At 39.7% G+C, this 20,255-nt stretch overlaps 1 protein-coding gene across 2 annotated transcripts in view; it reads right to left on the bottom strand.

The window, feature by feature from the left end:
• Positions 1–20,255, bottom strand: part of LOC133981562 (NT-3 growth factor receptor-like) — a 270,283-nt gene that overhangs the window by 125,348 nt on the left and 124,680 nt on the right. For both annotated transcript variants that reach the window (XM_062420326.1, XM_062420325.1), the window contains exons 5-7: positions 3,544–3,698; positions 2,347–2,489; positions 171–315 (exon numbers count right to left, since the gene is read on the bottom strand). In XM_062420326.1, coding sequence (XP_062276310.1) covers positions 171–315; positions 2,347–2,489; positions 3,544–3,698 — 443 coding nt within the window. The remainder of the gene's footprint in view (positions 1–170; positions 316–2,346; positions 2,490–3,543; positions 3,699–20,255) is intronic.

Here is a 20,255-nt window from a genome sequence, read left to right as displayed (position 1 = left end):
AAGCACACATCCCTTGTAGGTCAGATGTGTATTGGATGTAATGATGATGGATGGGCCTGTTTAGCACTATGAAAACACTAATAAGTACTCTCCTAGAGAGGCCATTAAATGGAAAATGTAACAGTCAGCTAATAGAAGAGAATTGTGTGTGTGTATGTGTGTGTACTTACAGTGAACAGTGAGCTGGATGGAAGCGTTGGTCATGCCCACAATGTTGGTGGCAGTGCAGGTCAGCAGGAAGTTGTTGTCGTCTCTGCTCACATTGACCAAAGTGATGTTGATGGAATGAATCGTGTTGTTGCCGTAGACTTTGGCCTGGAGGGAGAGAAGGGCGAAGGTGGTGAACAGGCCATGAGCAAATACCGGCTGAACATGCCAGGTATGAGTGTAGTGTTGGAGCAGACAGGTTCACTAATGTAAGCAATATAAGTTAGTTTGTCTTGTATTTACCTCTTGTGTGTTATTTGGTTTGGCCAATCCAGTTTATACGTGTTCCCTTATGTCATTATGTTGGGTCAGTTCTGTTCATGTCTCAGTTTCTTTGCTGTTATATTGAGTATAGTTATCTTTTGTTGACCTGTGTAATAGGCCTAGTTATTAAGTTATTGGTTTTGTAGAAGTTTTGGCATTTTGGGGGGTAAATAAAAACCTTATTTCTAAATACTCCTGTCTCCTCATTGCTTCATTGCTTGGTCCCTAACTTGGGGTCATTTGTTAATAATGGAAACCAGATATAAATTGTATGAAGGTATTTAAAATAGTTGAATTGTATTAATATTGGATTTTATGTCCCTGCCAATGATAGAGGACTTGCAGGTATTTAGTTTATGTTCTGTACTTCTTTTCACAGAGGATGTCAGGGATTCCTGATATCTATTACATGGAGTTACAACTCAGAGGGTGATGTGAACAGTTTGTCAAGCTCAGTTGCTCATAATTACAGTCTCAATACGGCTTTAGCCCCGTTAGTGACGTTGGCACTGTTTTAATTATTAAATGATCTAGTCACAGAGCCCACACACTTAGGTTAATATGTGTATATGTAGCGATACAGAATTGGACAGAATGTGGATGTAAATGCTGGCTCCAGCCCACATAGATGTTATTTCATTTGTGGCAGAGGGGCATCTGTTAAAAACATAACCCACTACTAGATAACAGTTAAAATAATGTAACATTTAAATTTACCACAAAGTTTTGAGAAAGGCCATGTAGCCAATGAATTGACTGAGGTACACAGTACTGAGGTCACAAATGACCACGTCAGTATGATAGAATCATTAACACATTGACTGTATCCACACCATAATATATTACAGCTAAACAGTTCTACAAAGCTAGAAACATATAACCGTTGAACTGTCAGCTAAGAATCTTGTGAACATTCACAGAAGGATTTTATTCTATGAATATTCTATGAGTATATACAGTATACTGTAACAGTACGACAGCACAGTTACTGCACCAGTTTATCAGGAGGTGGATGGGAGAAACTGTATCAATGTTGGCTTGTTGCATTTAATGGACAGACCAGTCACGTGTTAGGTTGGCATGAGAACTGGAATACGATCTTAGTTAGCTTAGCTGTTTTACCATGGAACTCATGATCAGGTTGGTTCAGAGCTGCAGGCTGAAAGGACAAAGCTTCTGGGCTGCCAGGCTTAAGCTAACTGTCTACTTCATTTGTTTTTCATTTTTCATCTGGGGTTTTGGTGACTTCGGAGTTGTTGAAACATCTTTGAGAAAACTGGTAGGAGTAAAATACTGTAAAAACTTTTTTAACCAATCCCCTCTACTGTTAGTGTGGACGATAACTAAAGATTAATAGATTACATTTTGCCAGCATCTTGACCAACACAGTTTATTCCAATTGCATTGATTGAATCCATTGATTTAATCTATTATGTCTTTGTGTTGATTAGCACTAAAAATATAACTATTTCTTCAGTGGAATTCATGATCATGCATTTATTCATGCTTTATGAATAGTAAGTAGCCAGCTTTGACTCATATGATAAATTTACAACACTTGCTTTCGAGAATGTGGAAGGCAAAACTGTCGGTTTGTCATTCATGATCTGATCCAACTACATCTGATCAATAAAATAAGACTTCAACACTTCCAGTGTCAGAAAGACTCCACCGCTGTACAATATTTTGTTTCTGCTGGAGGTCACATCACTGATGGATGCCAACAGACACACATTCATTATTTATTAGCTAACTGGCAGCAGCTTGCTTGTATCACGTGTAAAATGCAACATACGAGTCTAGATGTTTTGTGTTTTTCTTGGTTGGTTGGATGGTTGGTGTGTGTGTGTGTGTGTGTGTGTGTGTCCTCCTTACATCTTGTGAATCGGAGGTGCGCAAGCCGTTCACAGGCCAGTCAACCTCGGGCAACGGGGATCCAGAGCCATTGCAAGTTGCTGTTACCCGATCACCCTCGATAACTGTGAGGTTGCTGTGACTGACGCTGATATCTGGCAGGTCTGGTAGACAGAGACAGAGATAGAGCGAAAGAGAGAGAAAGAGTGAGAGTGGAAGAAGAAATACAGTATAATTCCACACATACAGGCAGAACTCATTTAAAAGCTCTAAAGACCAACAGGTTTCCCACAAGTAATGGTCCAGTTGGTGAAGTTGCTCAAAACCTCCTCAAATAACAGAATCAAGAAGAAGTACACACTGATGTGTCCTAAGACATGATTAACTCAATACTATAGAATTTACAGTATTCATAGTACACTGTATTCTGTTGTGTTTGCCATTATCAGAAACAAAATCGACATATTTCACCATTTTAACTAAAAGAAATGATGCAACACATGCACCATCAGATTTTGCACTCCAATTTTTGAGAATTGCTCTCACTCTCAGCAGCTGCTTTATTTCTTATATGCATTGCATTGTGAGACAATAGTGTCCATCAGTAGCACACTCAGAAATCATGCTTTTCTTTAGTATGTATACTTCGTTGAGTTTCCCTAATGTTGTCACCTTTTTAATATGAACAGCCATACATTTCAAGCTTGCTTAAAAAAAAAAAAAAAGTCAGCCCAGCCAGCATGTCCATGTGGGCCCCATAAGGGTTAAATGTGGGCTGCAATATGGGTCCCACATGGGTTTGTCTGCAGTTTCCATGGGTGTCCCACCTGTGTTTGCCCATATGGACTTCAAGTGGACAAGTGAGCATATGAGGGGCCCATGTTACTGAAACCATGTGGGACCCCACTCAGCACCCACGTAGCCTGCGTTTAACCCATGTAGGGCCCACATGGTCATGATGACTGGGTGGTTTTAGACTTTTCTGCAGATGTTGGAATCTGGCTGCAGGGATTTGACTTACATGCTGCTCACTACAGTGCCATTATGATTTACGGCACTAGGAATCAATAGGCTTGTGGCTGAGAGCGGACATAGACATGGTGACATGAGAAACTATCATAGAATGTCTTTGAAAATGAGAAACATTAAGTCAATATCTACAGTCAGAATTTCCAATCATTATATCATACATGTGTTGATAATCATACTTAAACTTACCACAGTTGCTGATGTTCATATCCTGCAGCAGTATGTTTGTACTGCCAACAGCACAGTATAACTGCTGGCTGCTTAGCCCCGCCTCTCCCCTCTGTTGCCATAGCTGCAGCCAGCGGACCTCACAGCCACAGTGAAACACCACGTCTTGTAAATGACTGGAGAGACAAAGAAAGAAAAAGCATTGCAATAAATCTATTGTCACACACTAAACTGCACTCGAGACGAACAAAACATGTTTGTCACATAAGAACAGTGCTTACATATAATGAAGACCTTGTCAGTAACTTGTGTTAAGTAAAATAATGAAGGACACTTTTAGCAGGGATCCCCACACTAATAAGACACCTGAGTGTGCAGTATTTGGGTATATTTCGATATTCTAGCCCAAAATACAAACTACAAAATAGGGCGGGTTGAGAAAATAGCAGAAAGTGGATATACACATAAGGAATCAATTACAGCACTTCATCACCAACAAAAAAATAAAATAAAATACAATTAACAAGAAGCAGAACTCATGATTTTCTTTTAAATTGTTCATTGTGGTCACTACTGTCAGCATGGCGAGAGGTGCAGGTGGACCAAAATGCAGGGCTGAAGGAAACAGTCTTTATTTGGTAAAACCAGAACAGATCCAACAAAGACTGAACAGAAAAACAAGACTTAAATACAGGGAACAGGTGGCAAACCACAAGGGCAGGCTGCAAGCTGATTGGCTAGGGAAGACACACGGAGCAGGGCGGAGCTAATGAGGAAGATGCAGAGCAGGTGAGAAAGCTGGGGGAAAAACAGTGAGGGCAGGGCTGGGCTAACAAACTTGATGCAGGGCAGGTGTGAGGAGGAACACATGAACACACATATGGGAGACACAAAGTGGACAGAAAACACACTTATATAATCCAAAATATAAATAAGCAAAACCAAACGGCTGAACAACAAGAAGTAACACACTGGATGGAAACCAGAGGTCTGTACTACGAAGCTGGATTTTTCTCTTATCGAGGTAACTTCAGGGTTAACTCTGGGTTTTCCGTCCTATGACGCTGGTTCACTTCTTACTGGGATAAATCACCATGGTAACTTATGCTGAACGGCCAACCTGCTCCGGAGCAGGTTAAGTTCTGGATAAGAGTTAAACGGATATAAAAGCACCGCCTCCTGACCAATCAGTTCTCTTGAAAAATGGCCCATTCATAGAAGATCCTGTCCACATTGGTGCGTGGATCGTGAGAGGTTAAAACTATCTGAAAGGTACAGATTTACAAGAGACATTAAGTTTAAATAGTGCTAAGTTTAATATTCAACATTCATTTGACATTCAAAATATAAACCTATTATGTGCTTCAACCATTTGAGTGAATGATGTCATCCCAACTGTATAACAGACTAATATCTCTCATGTGCCTCAAGGATTATTTTACAAATATATATTTTTGTCAATTGTTTTACAATTAAAATAAATAAATAACCTTACCACCACTTCAGTTTCAGAACTTAAATATATATCTAAAAAATAATCCTTGAGGCACATGAGGGATATTATTCTGTATGTTATACAGTTGGTTTGACATCATTCACTCAAATGGCTGAAGCACGTAATAGTTTTGTATTTTGAATGTTAAATGAATGTTGAATATTAAACTAACTTAATGTCGCAACCAAAGGAAGGGCACTGAGGAAGCTCTCTGCCTGAAACGTCTGTGCTGTAATAAAGTGAAATTGAATGATCAGAGTGCTGTCCGTTTATATTGTCCGATTAATTATTATTGTCTCACGAATTTACGCATTAACAGAATCGTCAATGTCCTGCCAGCATTCCTTCCTGTTGCTGCGGCAACAGTGTTGCTTTTGGCCTGGATGATGTGTTTGAATTGTTCATATTTATGAAGAATAATTGTCTGCTCCTCCATGGTAAAGTAGGCTGTTCTGCAGGGTTTCTCCATGTTTGTGATTGGTCAGACGCTGCAAACACCTTTTACCCTTTTATGTGAACGCGCACTGATCAAGATTGGAAAACCCTGGGTTGAATTACCGAGTTGATAACCAGCTTCGTAGTACCGTTTATCAGGATTGTGAATGTCTGGGTAAGTCAACCCAGGTAACGGAGAGATATCCCGGGTATGTTAATCCAGCTTCGTAGTACAGGCCTCAGGAGAACACAAAGAATCCCACAACCATGAGTCCATGATAATCACTATATGCTGATGCTCTGTTGAGGTATATAAATCTGCTTTCAGAGACGTTTGATGTAGCTTCTGAACATCACTGAAGAGATGTTTCAAAAGACCTGGCTTGTATAATTGAAACAGTGCTTCTGTAGAAAGTCTGTAGATGATCCTGAATAAGTTTTGGGACGATTGGCTCAGTGCTTTCTGACAAGATGTCAAATATAAGATTTAAAGAAAAAAAAAGGGAGGGGGAAAAAAATGCAAAATTGAACATCTTTAGAGCAGAAAAGCAAAGGCAGATTATTTGAGAGAAGGCCAAACTGTTTTTAAGATGATTGAGAAAACTTGATTATTACAGTGTCACCTTGAGGAAGATAAATGAGAACAACAACAACAACAGGGTTCCGGCAGTGAAACTTCACTGCTTTGATCCCTCGGCTCACAGATATGTGATTATGTAATACTGCAATCCAATGGGGGAGTGGGGGAGGCTTTTTATGTGAAAAGTGTATTTTATTCATTCTGGTGGAATGAGTCAGGCCGGTAAGCAGCATACAGCCTTCTCATCAGCTGGCATTTCAGATATTTGTTAGAACCTTTTCAGCAAAGAAAAGCTTTCAGAGGGTTATATAAAAATACAAAAAAATTAGCGATGGGGGGGCTATTTTTAACACACACAAAGAAACATTGTTCCCAACTGTGAGGGTACGTAAGTTATTAGAGATTTGCCCACAGTCCATTTTCAAAATCATTATTAGGACTGACTGATGTGTCATGCATCTGAGTCAAATAATCTAGCCTCCAAGTTTAAATGTATTTTATTTCAATTCCATGATTGTCTTGTCAGAGTTTACTAATAACTTTATATAAATGATTTATTGGTAAACGTCATTGTAAGATTAAAGCTATGTATTCATTTTGACGTCACATGATTGGTTACACTTCATTGATAACCAACAGGCACCTGGCTACGTGCTACGGCTCTATCACTGCACTTATATACGGCAGCTCAGAAGGGACAGCATTCACTTGGTGGAAATATTCTCATTATTTAGAATTAGTAGGAGGAAATAAGAGCAAGAACATCACAGTAACATGTAAGTTGTGTCTGTTGGCCTGTTGCAGTGATGTAGGGATGTGATTAAAAAGCCTGTATGTAGTTTATAACTTGTATGTGAGCATATGTTTGAGAAGCCACTTTCGTCACTTTCATTCCTGCTATTAGTATAAAGATTTACAGTAACTTTGTAATGTAATTAGTTACTTTTAAAAGATGCATGTCCACCCCAGATCATCACATGGTGGTAAAATCCAGATCTGATGACTGGCTTCTAGTTACTCCACAGCTGCTTATACCCACGTATGGGCCACTTGATCAGCCTGTGACGGTTTTGTCATGGCAACAGCATCTCCATCTTCACTCCTCTGCCTCCAGCTTCTCTCATCCATCTGAGTTCTTTCCAAGAATGTAACATGCCTCCTCAATTTCTTCACCTGCCTCTCCTCAGCAGAAGGATGGAACAATCCAATGTATTTTGAAATGCCTGCCTGCAATTCCATTAAATTAATTTAAATTGGTAGAAATGTATTGCTGTGGAGCCCTCAGTGTTGTAGCTGTTTATTACCTGCCTGATTGCTACCTGTTCTGACTGCCTTCACTCTCTGTTAGGTTTGCTTGTCTGTGTTTGGGTCCCAGTGCTGTCATTACTCATTATATGTTTTGTTGAGTAGAAAGCTTTTCTAAAAAGTCATGCCATGCTTTGTGCAAAAATACTGCTTTAGCTTAAGAGCAGCTCAACATATACTGTACTCCGAGCACTGTATTCCTATCTTATCTTATCTAGCCTTATCAGTGGTTTCATACTAATTACCAAGCTAATCAGCATCAGACCATCTGTGCAGATCAGACTAGCAGTTCCTATTAAGCTCAGCTCAAATTATAGACCAGCCTTTGCTTCACTTTTTTGTTTTTCAGTTAAATGGACATTCTTGTTTGTCATCCTTGCTATTCTCATATTTGTGTATAGCAGTCACTAGTAGAGATTGCCTTTATCATTTATTTTTGTAATTTTGAATTATTTAAATACTTATTTTATTAAAATTGTTTTAATGTTGGAAATGTTTTTAATTAAAATGGTAATAATTTATTTTATTACCATAGCATTACCATAGCATTACTACAGCTGCTAGAATAGTAGAAAAGATTCAGTGACATGTTGTAAAGGATGGACTTAATGTTTCATTAGGTTTATTTTACAGGGGAAATGATGGGAGCATTGTTTATTAAAGCTGCAGTCTGTAGTTATGACAAAAAGGTGGATTTAGCCAGAAAATTTGAACGAGTTCAGCCTCCAGGTCCCTCCTTCTTCCTCTCTGCTGCGCTGCAGTCCTGCCTTCAAAGCCCACTCCCCAAAGATGAATCTGCCGTGCACGCTGCACGCACGTGAAGGCTCGTCCCCACAGTAACTGGGGATTTCCACCAGGTCCGTCTGTTACTGTTAATACAGTATTTACGGCAGCTGAATCAAATCCGAAAAAGTGACTTTATTCTACCGTAATTACTGTAGTAGCAGCACAACTAAACGGCCCGATTTTGTTAACTTGCTCAAATTTAAATGATTTGGTAATTTTCTTCGATTTTTGTGCTTATATCATGTGTCAGTAGGCTGACAGCTAGCTAGATGGTGTCTTTATCTGTCTGTTTTATTTTGAAAGACGGAAGTTTTATTATGCCGATTCTGTGTCTGACTTCCTGTCTGGTGCAATCTGCTCTGTTGAGCTTGTTGCGAGTTAGAAACGGCTCTGTCAAAAATAGAAATGCTGAGGATTGATAGCGCTGTGGCGCGGAGAGCCGCTGCTGGGACGTTGCTGGGACGTTGCTGAGACGTTGCTGACACGCTCCTGGTGGAAATACTCTCATTGATTATAGTGGTACCTATCAGCTCCGGTGACCGCGGCGCAGCCGTAACGTGCCGCTGATGGACCCAGTGGGAATTGGGCTTAAGAGAGGAAACCTGTTTGACCAGTGAGAGTACCCGCTGTGCGGGGGAGGGGGGCTGCCAGCAGCGTGTGTACAGCGTCATTGACACTCCTCCATGCTCTGATTGGTTGTTTTGATTCATGAGCAGTGGATTCTTGCAAATCATTTTACAACCACTAGGTGGACCCAGAGACAGTGGGTACAGACTGCAGCTTTAACTTCTCAGCATGTATTTCATTAAGTTGTTAGAAACTTAGTGTGGAGACACCGCCTGATTCCTACTCCGTGGAGTCAAAGCGAGCTCTGCTGGACAAACTATGTAATGACACCATGTCTAAATCACTCCAAGCATCAATTTCTGCATTACGTTCTGTAAAAAAGGTTTCATATCGGCGCTTATTGGAAAACATACGCCGATACCGCTATATCTGTGAAAGCTTCATATTGGCTGATAATATCCGTTGGGCACTCACTTAAACAACCCAATGCATAAACAGCTCCAAAAATGCCCTTGTTGAAATGGATTCCAAAAGCAAAAGGGAAAACAAGAATAGATCAAAATCTATTATATGGCTGCACTGACCATGTATGGTCAATGTTCGAAATCTTGGAATTGTGGAGGTGTATACAGTGTAAATTCCTGGATATTAACCTGCAATCTTCTATAATGGGCCTATTAATACTTGTTCTCAGATGAGACAAGTTGGTCATCTCAGCTGTTAGCAGCCAGAGTCCTGCTTCATCATCCTCTGATGAATATGATCTGATGAACTTATCTATGCAGCTCTTTGGTGATTCACTGCGTGATTCACTGTCATGATCCACCGACATTAGAGCCAGAGGGATGACAACGCAGCAGCTGAGATGACTGGCAGGTCTCACCTGGCCAGTGGCTCCTCACATCTCCAAAAACGTCAAAGCAGATTTACAAACACACATTTCTTGGATAAACTGACCACATATTGGGAAACTACATCTACTTTCTCGCCTTAGAAAATATTAGAACATAATACAGTGCAGCAGGTGCAGTGCACTTCATGCTCCAGAAAGAATCTCTATACAAATTTACCAAAATGAAAAAACTGCATTTTTTGAGCATGATATAGTATACTGTGGCCTCGGTATATATTGTCCTTGTCCCACTAGGGCAAAAATGTCCAAACTATTCCATAAAGGGGCGTGTGCCTGCAAGTTTTTGTTCCAACCAATCAAGAGCACACGATTCAAGCAATCAGCTGTCTGAAGACTGAGATCAGTCTTTATTTGTTTGTCTATACTTGTTTTATCATGTATTATGTTCTGTGTTTTCATTGTTTTTTTGTTGCTCTTATTCAGAGTGTGTGTAATATTTGATCTTGTTCAGTAAAGCACTGTAATTGTGTTTTATGTAGTTATTTTAAGTTCTTATTAATACAGTGAAAAACATCCTCTCACCTTTAAATTCACTCTGCTCATACACACAGTACAAACGGAGGTGAAAAATGTTATCATGACCAATACTCATGATTGACAGATAACATTATGTGGTTTCATTCTTCTCATGCTGTCCTGAGTTTCTGTGTAGAGGCATTATTTTACCATCACCAACCTTCAGAAATGGATCCATCTCATCAGACTTGTCACTTTTACTTATGGCCCTTGTATTTTACTGAATTGATTTACATGCACTTCAAAGTATTCTTCTTCAGGTATCTCTGTTCTGTGTTGTCAAATACATCATTTGTGGACAGCCATTTCTCCTCCAGCGCTCCATGATGTCACTGTTTGTAGCTGATTTGTGACACAGCTGCTTCTGGAAGATTCATAGAGGCATGAAGGACACAGTGGGTTTCTTTGTGTACTGCATTGAAACAAGTAGTTTAACTTGAGCTTATAGTGCCATTGAGACGGAACAGACTGACACATAACAGTGTCTGGATGTTTTACTGAAACAGTATGTGAGGGTTAATCATCTATCCCCACACATATATACATATACATACATATATATACATATACATATATACACACACACACATATGTATATATATACTGTATATACATACATACATATACAAACATATATATACATATATAAATACACAAATATGTGTATGTATGTGTGTATATACTGTATATATATATATATATATACAGACCCTTTCCAAAAAATTTGAATATCATGGAAAAGTTGTTTAATTTCCATAATTCCATTCAAAAAGTTAAACTTTCATAGATTATAGATTCAGGGCCCACAATTTAAACAATTTGAAGTATTTATTTGTCTATTTTTACATAATTTGGGCTTCCAGCTCATAAAACCCACGAAAACAGGAATTCAAAAAATTAGAATACTGTGAAGAAATCAGCCCAAATTTTGCAGGGTGTGAATGTTTTAAACTTTGTGTCACACACGAATCATCTAATAAACTCAAAGCACCTGCACAGGTTTCCCCAGGTGTCATTCAATTGCTTCAGTTTGGTTCAATTGTCTCAGTTCGGTTCAATATGGGGAAGACTGCAGACATGACAACTGGCCAGAAGACCATCATTGATACCCTCCATAGGATGGGTAAGCCACAAAAGTTCATAGCTAAGGAGGCTGGCTGTTTACAGAGTGCTGTGTCTAAGCATATCAATGGAAAGTCTAGTGGAAGGGCAAAATGTGGCAGGAGAAGATGCACCAGCAAGAGAGATGACCGTGGGCTTCAGCGGATTATCAAACAGAGAAGATTCAAGAATCTGGCAGAGATCCAGAAATAGTGGAATGAGGCGGGAGTCATAGCTTCAAAAACCACCACATTCTGACGCATCCGGGAGATGGGCTACAACTGTCGGGTTCCTCGGGTCAAGCCACTTCTGAACCTGAGGCAACGTAGCAAGCATCTCAACTGGGCCAAGGAGAAGAAGGACTGGACTGTTGGCCAGTGGTCCAAGGTCCTCTTTTCCGATGAAAGTAAAGTGTGCCTTTCATTCGGGAATCAAGGTCCAAGGGTTTGGAGGAAGACGGGTGAGGAACAGAACCCAAGCTGCTTGAGGTCCAGTGTGAAATATCCACAGTCAGTCATGATTTGGGATGCAATGTCCGGTGCAGGTGTTGGTAAACTCTGCTTTCTTAAATACAAGGTCACCGCAACAGTCTACCAGAATGTTTTAGAGGACTTCATGATTCCTTCTGCTGAGGATCTGTATGGAGATGCAGATTTCATCTTCCAGCAGGACCTGGCCCCTGCCTATACCGCCACAAGCACCAAAACCTGGTTTGATGCCCATGCCATCGCAGTGCTTGACTGGCCAGCCAACTCGCTGGACCTAAACCCCATTGAGAATCTAGGGGGTATTCTCAAGAGGAAAATGAGGGGGACCAGACCCAACAACATAGAAGAGCAGACGGCAAACATCAAGGAAATCTGGGCTTCCATAACTCCCAGGCAATGCCACAGGCTGATTGCCTCAATGCCACGTCGCATCGAGGCAGTGATTAAGGCAAAGGGATTCCCAACCAAGTATTGAAGATTGACTTATCGTTTTGAAAGTACCATATTTTGATTGATTTGATGTGATCCTAATTTTTTTTTTTTTTTTTCTGCAAAAAAGTAAATGGTGATTTCTTCACAGTATTCTAATTTTTTGAATTCCTGTTTTCGTGGGTTTTATGAGCTGGAAGCCCAAATTATGTAAAAATAAACAAATAAATACTTCAAATCGTTTCAATTGTGGGCCCTGAATCTATAATCTATGAAAGTTTAACTTTTTGAATGGAATTATGGAAATTAATTTGGAAAGGGTCTGTATATATATATGTGTGTGTGTGTGTGTGTGTGTGTGTGTGTATATTTACAGACAAACACACACATGCACAGACACACACACAAACACACAGCCGAGATGGAGGAGTTATTTGCCACCCTGCAGGCGTGCTGTGATGAATGCTACCTATCTATGTGTGCGTGTGTTGGTGTGTTTGCTAAGGGGAAGAGGGGAGAGTAATGAACATTTGTTGATCTGAACCCTGAGCTGATTGCACACACATATAGACACACACACACACACACACACACACACACACACACACACACACACACACACACACACACACACACACACACACACACACACACACACACACACACACACACACACAGACACACACACACACAGATACAGTGCCCTGCTTATATCCAACCTTGCGATCAATAGGTGCATTATTACAGCCACAGGTTTGATTGAACAAACTGGGTTTGTCTGCCTGAGGACTAAAACACAGGCTGAATTACACTGAATAGAAACACAGACTGAGATAGACCCAAGTAACAAGCATAAGGGTAACTTTAATTTCCCAGTAAGCAGGGAAAATTTGAAGATTTGCCCTTTTTTCTTTTTTTTAAATAGAAAATGTATTTTGCAGAGGAGCAGGGTGAGATGAAACTGTGTGATTGCGATCAATTTCCACATATGCCCTTTCTCCTCTGTTAGCACCTACAGCACCATGCAGGAACTCTCTCTCTCTCTCTCTCTCTCTCTCTCTCTCTCTCTCTCTCTCTCTCTCTCTCTCTCTCTCTCTCTCACACACACACACACACACTTCACACTTCTCAGTACACCCCTGAGCTGTGAGCTGAGGTGTTGCTGATGATGAAAAAAGAAATCGCAGTCCAGTCAAAAACTAAAACAAACTCTTCTCAGGATCACTGTGTCTGTGTGTCTGATTATTCTCAGTCTGCTGGCTCATATTCAGTAGCTCTCATTAGCATGTCTGAAGCACAGCATGGTGTGGCACTACTCAATTTTACAATTTCATGCCAACCAAAGAACAGTGGGATTATAACATGACAAAGGGAGATGGATTTGATTCAGTTTCAATTAGAGATGCCTCAATGTTATCTGTAAAAGAGGGATCAGCTCTCCTGTCCTGATATCTTTATTGGGATAAATAATCTGTTATGCATTTCTTTACCAATTATGAAGCATACTCTATCTGAATGAGGCTTTGTCATCTGTTAATTTAAACTGTATGAGTCATTTAGCAGAGGAGGCAATCAATCAGCGACCTTCTTTCAGCATTAAGATGGTAGCACCAGACTCAAAATCACCATGGAGATATAACACACTACAAGGATGAGCAGGATTCAGGTGGAAGACTATAGACTCACTAATTGTGAGTTGGTGTGTGTGTGTGTGTGTGTGTGTGTGTGTGTGTGTGTGTGTGTCTTTTTATGCTAATTTTGCACAACAGTATGAATTCTGTTATTGATTTGAATTTATTGTATGTTCCACCTACCTGCCCAGGGACTACGGGTGGAAAATAGTAACTCGTTAAAACCTGGTGCAATGCATTCTATTGTGCATTGTCCCTGTTTAAATAAAATAATAATTACAACTTATTACAAGAAAAGCAAAATGCTTCATTATCCTCCAAGACATCAGGCTCTAGGCTATACAGCTAATAACTTTATTGTTATTGTATTTTTGCTATGTGTGTATTATTTTTTACAATTGAATACATTAGCTAAATCATATTTATGTTGTATCACGAGACAATAAAAACATTTCAATCAAACCTATCAACCAAACTGAAGAAGTGCATGTCGCCAAAACCAAGCAGCAGGAACACTATCCACAGGCTAATACAGTGGACTCTCTTCAGTGTTCTGCATCATAAAGGCACCAGATCAGCATGTACAGGACGTGCGGAGGGCAGCAAGTCTGGTCTGCTGCACAGTCCAGTCAAGTGTACAAGTTTGTAGTGCTGAATGATCTCAGCAGAGTACAACTACAGTAAACCCAGAAGGAAAAACATGTATAATTCACCAACTGCACATCCCTGAGTGACTTTCTCTTTTAGTTTGATAACATATAAAAGCAGAGTACTGTAGGTGGGAGAGGGCAAGAGATTTACAGTGTGAGCATGTGGCTATTTCCTGGAGGTATTACATACCAATCTAAGCCCTGCACAACTTAAACTCAAAAAAGAACTGTACAAAAGAATAATCTATTCTACTTTTCTTAGACAGAAATATGTGTATAGGCTACAAGACGACCTGATGATATTTGGTCAGAGAATGAGTTAATAAATAAATACTGCAGGTAGGAATAGAACAATGAGATGTTAGATGAAGAGCTGTAGAAAACAGACTCTTAGTGAATTTTTCTGCAAACAGCAGACCTCCAACACATTATCAAGGCTGACTGCTCGTGACATAATTAAGCATGACTAGACCCTAAAACCATGGAAACACGTATTAATCCCAATTAGTGCTGTGTAAATTGGCTGATTTTTACTGTAATGAAAGTCTCCTGTAAGTCAGAGCTAAAGAGAGAAAAGCAACTTCATGTTCTGAGCCCTCATAGACTGAAAATAGCACTCCCATTCTAACTCCGAAATAGCACTTGAATATTGTACTGGTTTAACACTGTTGAACTCACGATGGACTGTTTAAAATGACAAAGATTTGAATTGATACAGAATTTGACCCCTTGACAATTTGGTATGAGATGCTCGTAGCAGCCCAGACAGCATGTCCATGTGGGCCCCACATGGGTTAAATGTGGGCTACGTGGGTACTGAGTGGGCATGGGCCTTAACTGGGCAAATTTTGTGGGTCCCACATGGTTTTAATAACATGAGCCCCACATGTGAAGCCCATGTGGGCTGACTGTAGATGTAAGTGGGTTAAGCGGGCATGGGCATAAACAAGGTACATTTTATGGGCCCCATATTGTGTCAGGAACATGGGCACATGTGTAACTCACCCAGTTGGGCCCCACCTGAAACCCAATCAGAACCCACTTCAAGCCTATATGGGCAAAGACAGGTGGGGCCACCATGGAAACTTCTGACAAACCCACGTGGGACCCATATTTGCAGCCCAAGTTTAACCCTTATGGGGCCCACATGGACATGCTGGCCTCTGAACAGCCTCGCCTATAGCCTGAAGCACAGATGAAAAGCGGGCTACGGTCTGGTAACATCACTTCTTTGTAGTCTTCATCCCTAACTGACTCAAGTGACATCACTTGATGCAGTTTATCAGATTTCGAGCATCTCACTCTGGAGACACAAAAGACTCTTTGACTCACATTCTCATTAAAGGAATAATACACCAATTTCACAAATCAAAGTCTGAGGCTGTAAGGATAGTTATTACATCTGGGCCATTTTGTCTCATTCCCTGACCAACAACCACAAAGAGACATTTTGGCCTGATATCAGACAGAATAGTTCTTGCTCATTATAATGATAATACTAGAATAGTTCTAGTTGAATTTAGTTGTTCATGTCCAAGTTTAACACTAACAACTAAATTCAACTTTTTTTTGTACCCACAGGAACTTATTTAATGAGTGGACATTGATTCATTTTGGTTAGGGACAGTTTTGGTCTGGCACAGTGCATGTTTAGCATCCTGCTGAACACTAAGGAGATTCTGGGAGTGTGCCAAGATATACACAGCCATGTGTCCCGAAATATATTTGGATTCATTTGATTGAGTTTCAAAGTCATGTTTGTGTTTAATCTCCACTTTTTGTACATTTGAGCTGAATCTGGAGCCACAGCAGAGTTCAGTTCACAACATCTTTGAACACAAAGGTCTGTCTGGATTCTGCCTATTTAGTCAGCAGCTTGGCAGACTTTGGCTGGTAGCTCCATATAAAATGATACAATCACTATTCATCTTTAGAAAAGTAAGTAATAACTTACTAGCACTACAATTTTAACCACTTCATTTATTTATTGTCAAACCTTACAATTTATAACCTGGGGAGAACGGCCTGTAATGAGATTGTGTCAGACTGCTTTTCAAAACAAATGGATACATATGTTATATAAGAGGTTATATAAAGTATTACAACGTGCTATGACTGGAACTAAATTCTACCAGCTTCTTAAGTTTACTAAATTAATATGAAATATAAATATAAATTAATTAATATATATAAATAAATATTCAGATTATTGGATAGTTTCACTACTTTTTCAATTGTGTCTTAAAGCAGCAGTCAGGTGTCCATATGAACAGTGAAAGACTTTTCCCCCTCTGTAATCATTCCTCCAGTTCATACTCACGATTAGAAGATCTCCTTCAAATTAGCTTTCAATGGAAGTGATGGAGGATGGTATGCTCACATAATCCCATTTAAAGAAAAGGTTTGACAGTTAACAGTCTGTACAATGAAGTAGCCAGAGAGAGTCTGGACAGAAGTAAACTATCCAAGTTCCAAAGGTAACAAAAATCCACCTTCCAGTACCTACTGTATACAGATCACTATTCAACACTTAATATCATCTTTGTGCAAGACTGATTTCCCTAAAATCTAAAGGGAGACCTATAGCTTACTGCTAACTCTTACAGGGTGTTGCAAGATGAGAGCATTAATCTTATTTTCTTTGCTTTGCGTGTCGGTGTGTGTGTGTGTGTGTGTGTGTGTGTGTGTGCGTGCGCGTGCGTGCATGTTATTGTTTTTACAAAGCACAGTGTGACTTCAAATGATGCTTATAATTAGTCATTGTTCAGAGGTTGCAGACAGTATCTGGGTAATTACTGCTGACTACTATTAGTACTACTGCTGATCCTAACCAACATATTAATATTGCACTCAACACATTCCACTGGTGATTCATCCAACACTACATTTGTCTTCATGTGGCACTCTGTAAGCCAGGCCTTTCATTAATAGGTTGTTTAAGGCCTTAAAATCATCCTGTTATCCCCCCAGGTTGATCCGAGTTTATCTGACGACATGTAGCAAATGCAATCTTTGCCCCTCTGACACCAACTTAATTAACTCCCTCATTTACCTGGCTAGGGGAGTGAGATGTAAATGGGTTGTTCTACTTTGTAGTGGAGATAACCTCTCTCTCATTAATGTAGCACAGATAACCTCTAGCTTTCATTTAAAGTGTGGAGAGCAGACAGAGAGACAGGCTGGGTGTGAGAGAAGAAGAATGGAGGTAGACAGAGTAGAAAAACATGATGTTTAACTTCACTACTTATAGCTCTGCTTCTGCTCAGTATGTTTTTTTTGGCACTTTTAAATTGACTGGACACTGTTCAGTAGAGAGTGTCAGACGTGTGGAGAGATGATGTATGTGACCAGGAGGCCACCTGACTTGGCTTTTATTGATCTTTAAATCATACTAAATCAAGCATAGATTCAATAATGCTCATCTACAACATTGAAATTAAAATGCAAACTGATGGTGTTAAAAGTGTCTGTGTTGTTTGATTCGCAAATAGACCATTGATAAAATCTCAAGCTAAAAAACACAATGAACTTTATTTAGACCATGGACTCTACACGTTACGTTAAACCTGAAGTTATACATTAGTTCACATAATGCTGATTAAGCCTATGACCGCCAGGTAAATCTCTCTGTATCTCACTATACAGTTTTTTTTTTTTAAATCTTATGTCAGGTAGAACATTCCCACGCTGGACTCTTCTAGACTTTCCAAATGTTTTAGGACTGAATGGTTCAAATGGAGTCATTTTGCTGGGGCTGTATGACACCCAAAACAATTTACCCACTATGACACCCAAAACAATTTACCCACTGTTCTATAGCCGCAACAGTAGGTTATAGCCAGTGGTGTACCGGCATATGTTAAAAAATGTTGTTGGGTCAGTGGACCCTCAAGATATATCCGTTTTTACCGGCTCTGTGTCAGACAATCACAGCTGAGAGAGCCCCTCTTCACTCTCACTGCCAGAGTGGGGAGACGAATGTCCCACATGCCAGCGTTGACATCAAATTTTACAATCTTGTTATGTGCATTTTTTAACCCTTTTGTGTGACATTGTGCAGTGCATTAACACGTAATTACATGTGATGTTTATACTATGAACTATTTGCACATTCCTGGTCAATATTTTGAATTACATTTTCTTTAGCTGAAAGTGGAAATGACAAGAACTTTATGGAAGTGTGGGGTTTATTGTAGAACCATTAGAGCCATCAGTCTTCACTGCTACATCATAAAAAGAAATCCTTATAAAAACTATGAACTATTCATTTCACTAAAACACATGGCAATAGATACAGAGATCATTTAACCCAGAACAGCCTCAATGGACAAACATTTGTAGCATCTATACAAAAGTATAACATTTAAAATGTTTTCATTTTTGTGCATTTTGGACCACTTTCGAAAAAGTCATCACATTTCAGAGTAAAAGACATTTGGGGTGTTTTTACAGCTGTTAAATGTCACAATGGGTCAAATTTGACCTGAACACTATATAAGGGTTACACTTGTAAAAGCTATTTTTCCTTTTACACTATTCTACATATGTCATGGTACATTTTTATTTTATAATATCTATATAATATAAAATATTTTGATTGTCATGCACCACAACACAAGCACATTCCTTATATGTGCAAATGTGACCCACTTGTCAATAAACCTGTTGTGATGTGATTGTGTTTTTATCACGCAAAACTACTTCAGCATATTTACAGGTAGTGTTAGTTAGTTGCATCTTTAGTTGGAATGTAAAGTTTAGCTTTAACCAAGCTTTAATCTGAAGAAATGCATCTCAGTACCCCCTGAGGCAAACAGGCACTCAAAAGGCACCCAACTAAACTACAGTGAGAAGCTGAGAAAGGTACAACTTTATCCAAATGATATCTGACAACAAGCAAGTGGAAACAGAAGCACAATTTTTTTGCTGCTACTCCACTCAGCCACATGAAAGAACTCACTTCCAAGGCAGATTGTGTACAGGGCCACAATGAAATCAGTCATGCAAGCTCAGGCATCATTGTTGTGGAATCACTTTTAAGTACAGCAAAGTTAAAAAGACAAAGAACAACTGTCCACTTGGAACAGACAACATACAAGCACACACCCACAAAGCTACATATTGATGAGAGACCAGAGACTGCACACTCTATGTATCTATGACAGATGTGGCACAACTTTTATCTGAAGCTAAGGCTATGAGCAGGCTACAAACATTAACATGTCAACAATACTGGATGTGGAGATGTTCAAACGTGCCAAGGCCTTCACTGACTTCACTGAAGTCGGAATTTCCGATTTCCCGGTCAGAAATTTCAACTGGAACGCCTCCTGAAGTCAGATCTCTGACTCAGAAAGTCGGACGAACCCCACCAGCCCCGACCTCAAAGTCCAAGATGTTAGAGACCACACCGTCCACCTTCTATCTGTGGACATGTTGTTACGATCTTTGTATGAACGAAACACAGCAAAATGTGTTTTTATCAACAGGTATTGCTATCAGTAGCTAACCTGGCTACAACTGGTTTTCTGACTTCTAAACTGGACCGACATAAACTCAGGTGTGACGTCATTCCCAGCCCCGACTTCCAACTTCCGAGGTAAATGGTACTCAGTGTTAGGTTAGGGTTAGGTAAAGTTTAATGTCAGGGTTAGGTTACGGTTAGTGTATTACTCTCACCAAGTTCTCCCTCTGGTCCATCCAATTTAGCACCAGTCATTGAGCAAAGCAGGACATCCTTGCATTACATGACAGAAAATCATATTTCAATTCAAACTATAATGTTTTTGGTAAATGTATCTGAAGACATGTGTTACACTTAGATGTGGCACGAAGGG

This window comes from Scomber scombrus, chromosome 6, assembly GCF_963691925.1.
Source record: "Scomber scombrus chromosome 6, fScoSco1.1, whole genome shotgun sequence".
NCBI classification, from domain to species: Eukaryota; Metazoa; Chordata; class Actinopteri; order Scombriformes; family Scombridae; genus Scomber; species Scomber scombrus.
Note: the sequence above shows the minus strand (reverse complement) of the source record. Positions and strands in the feature narration are given on the sequence as shown.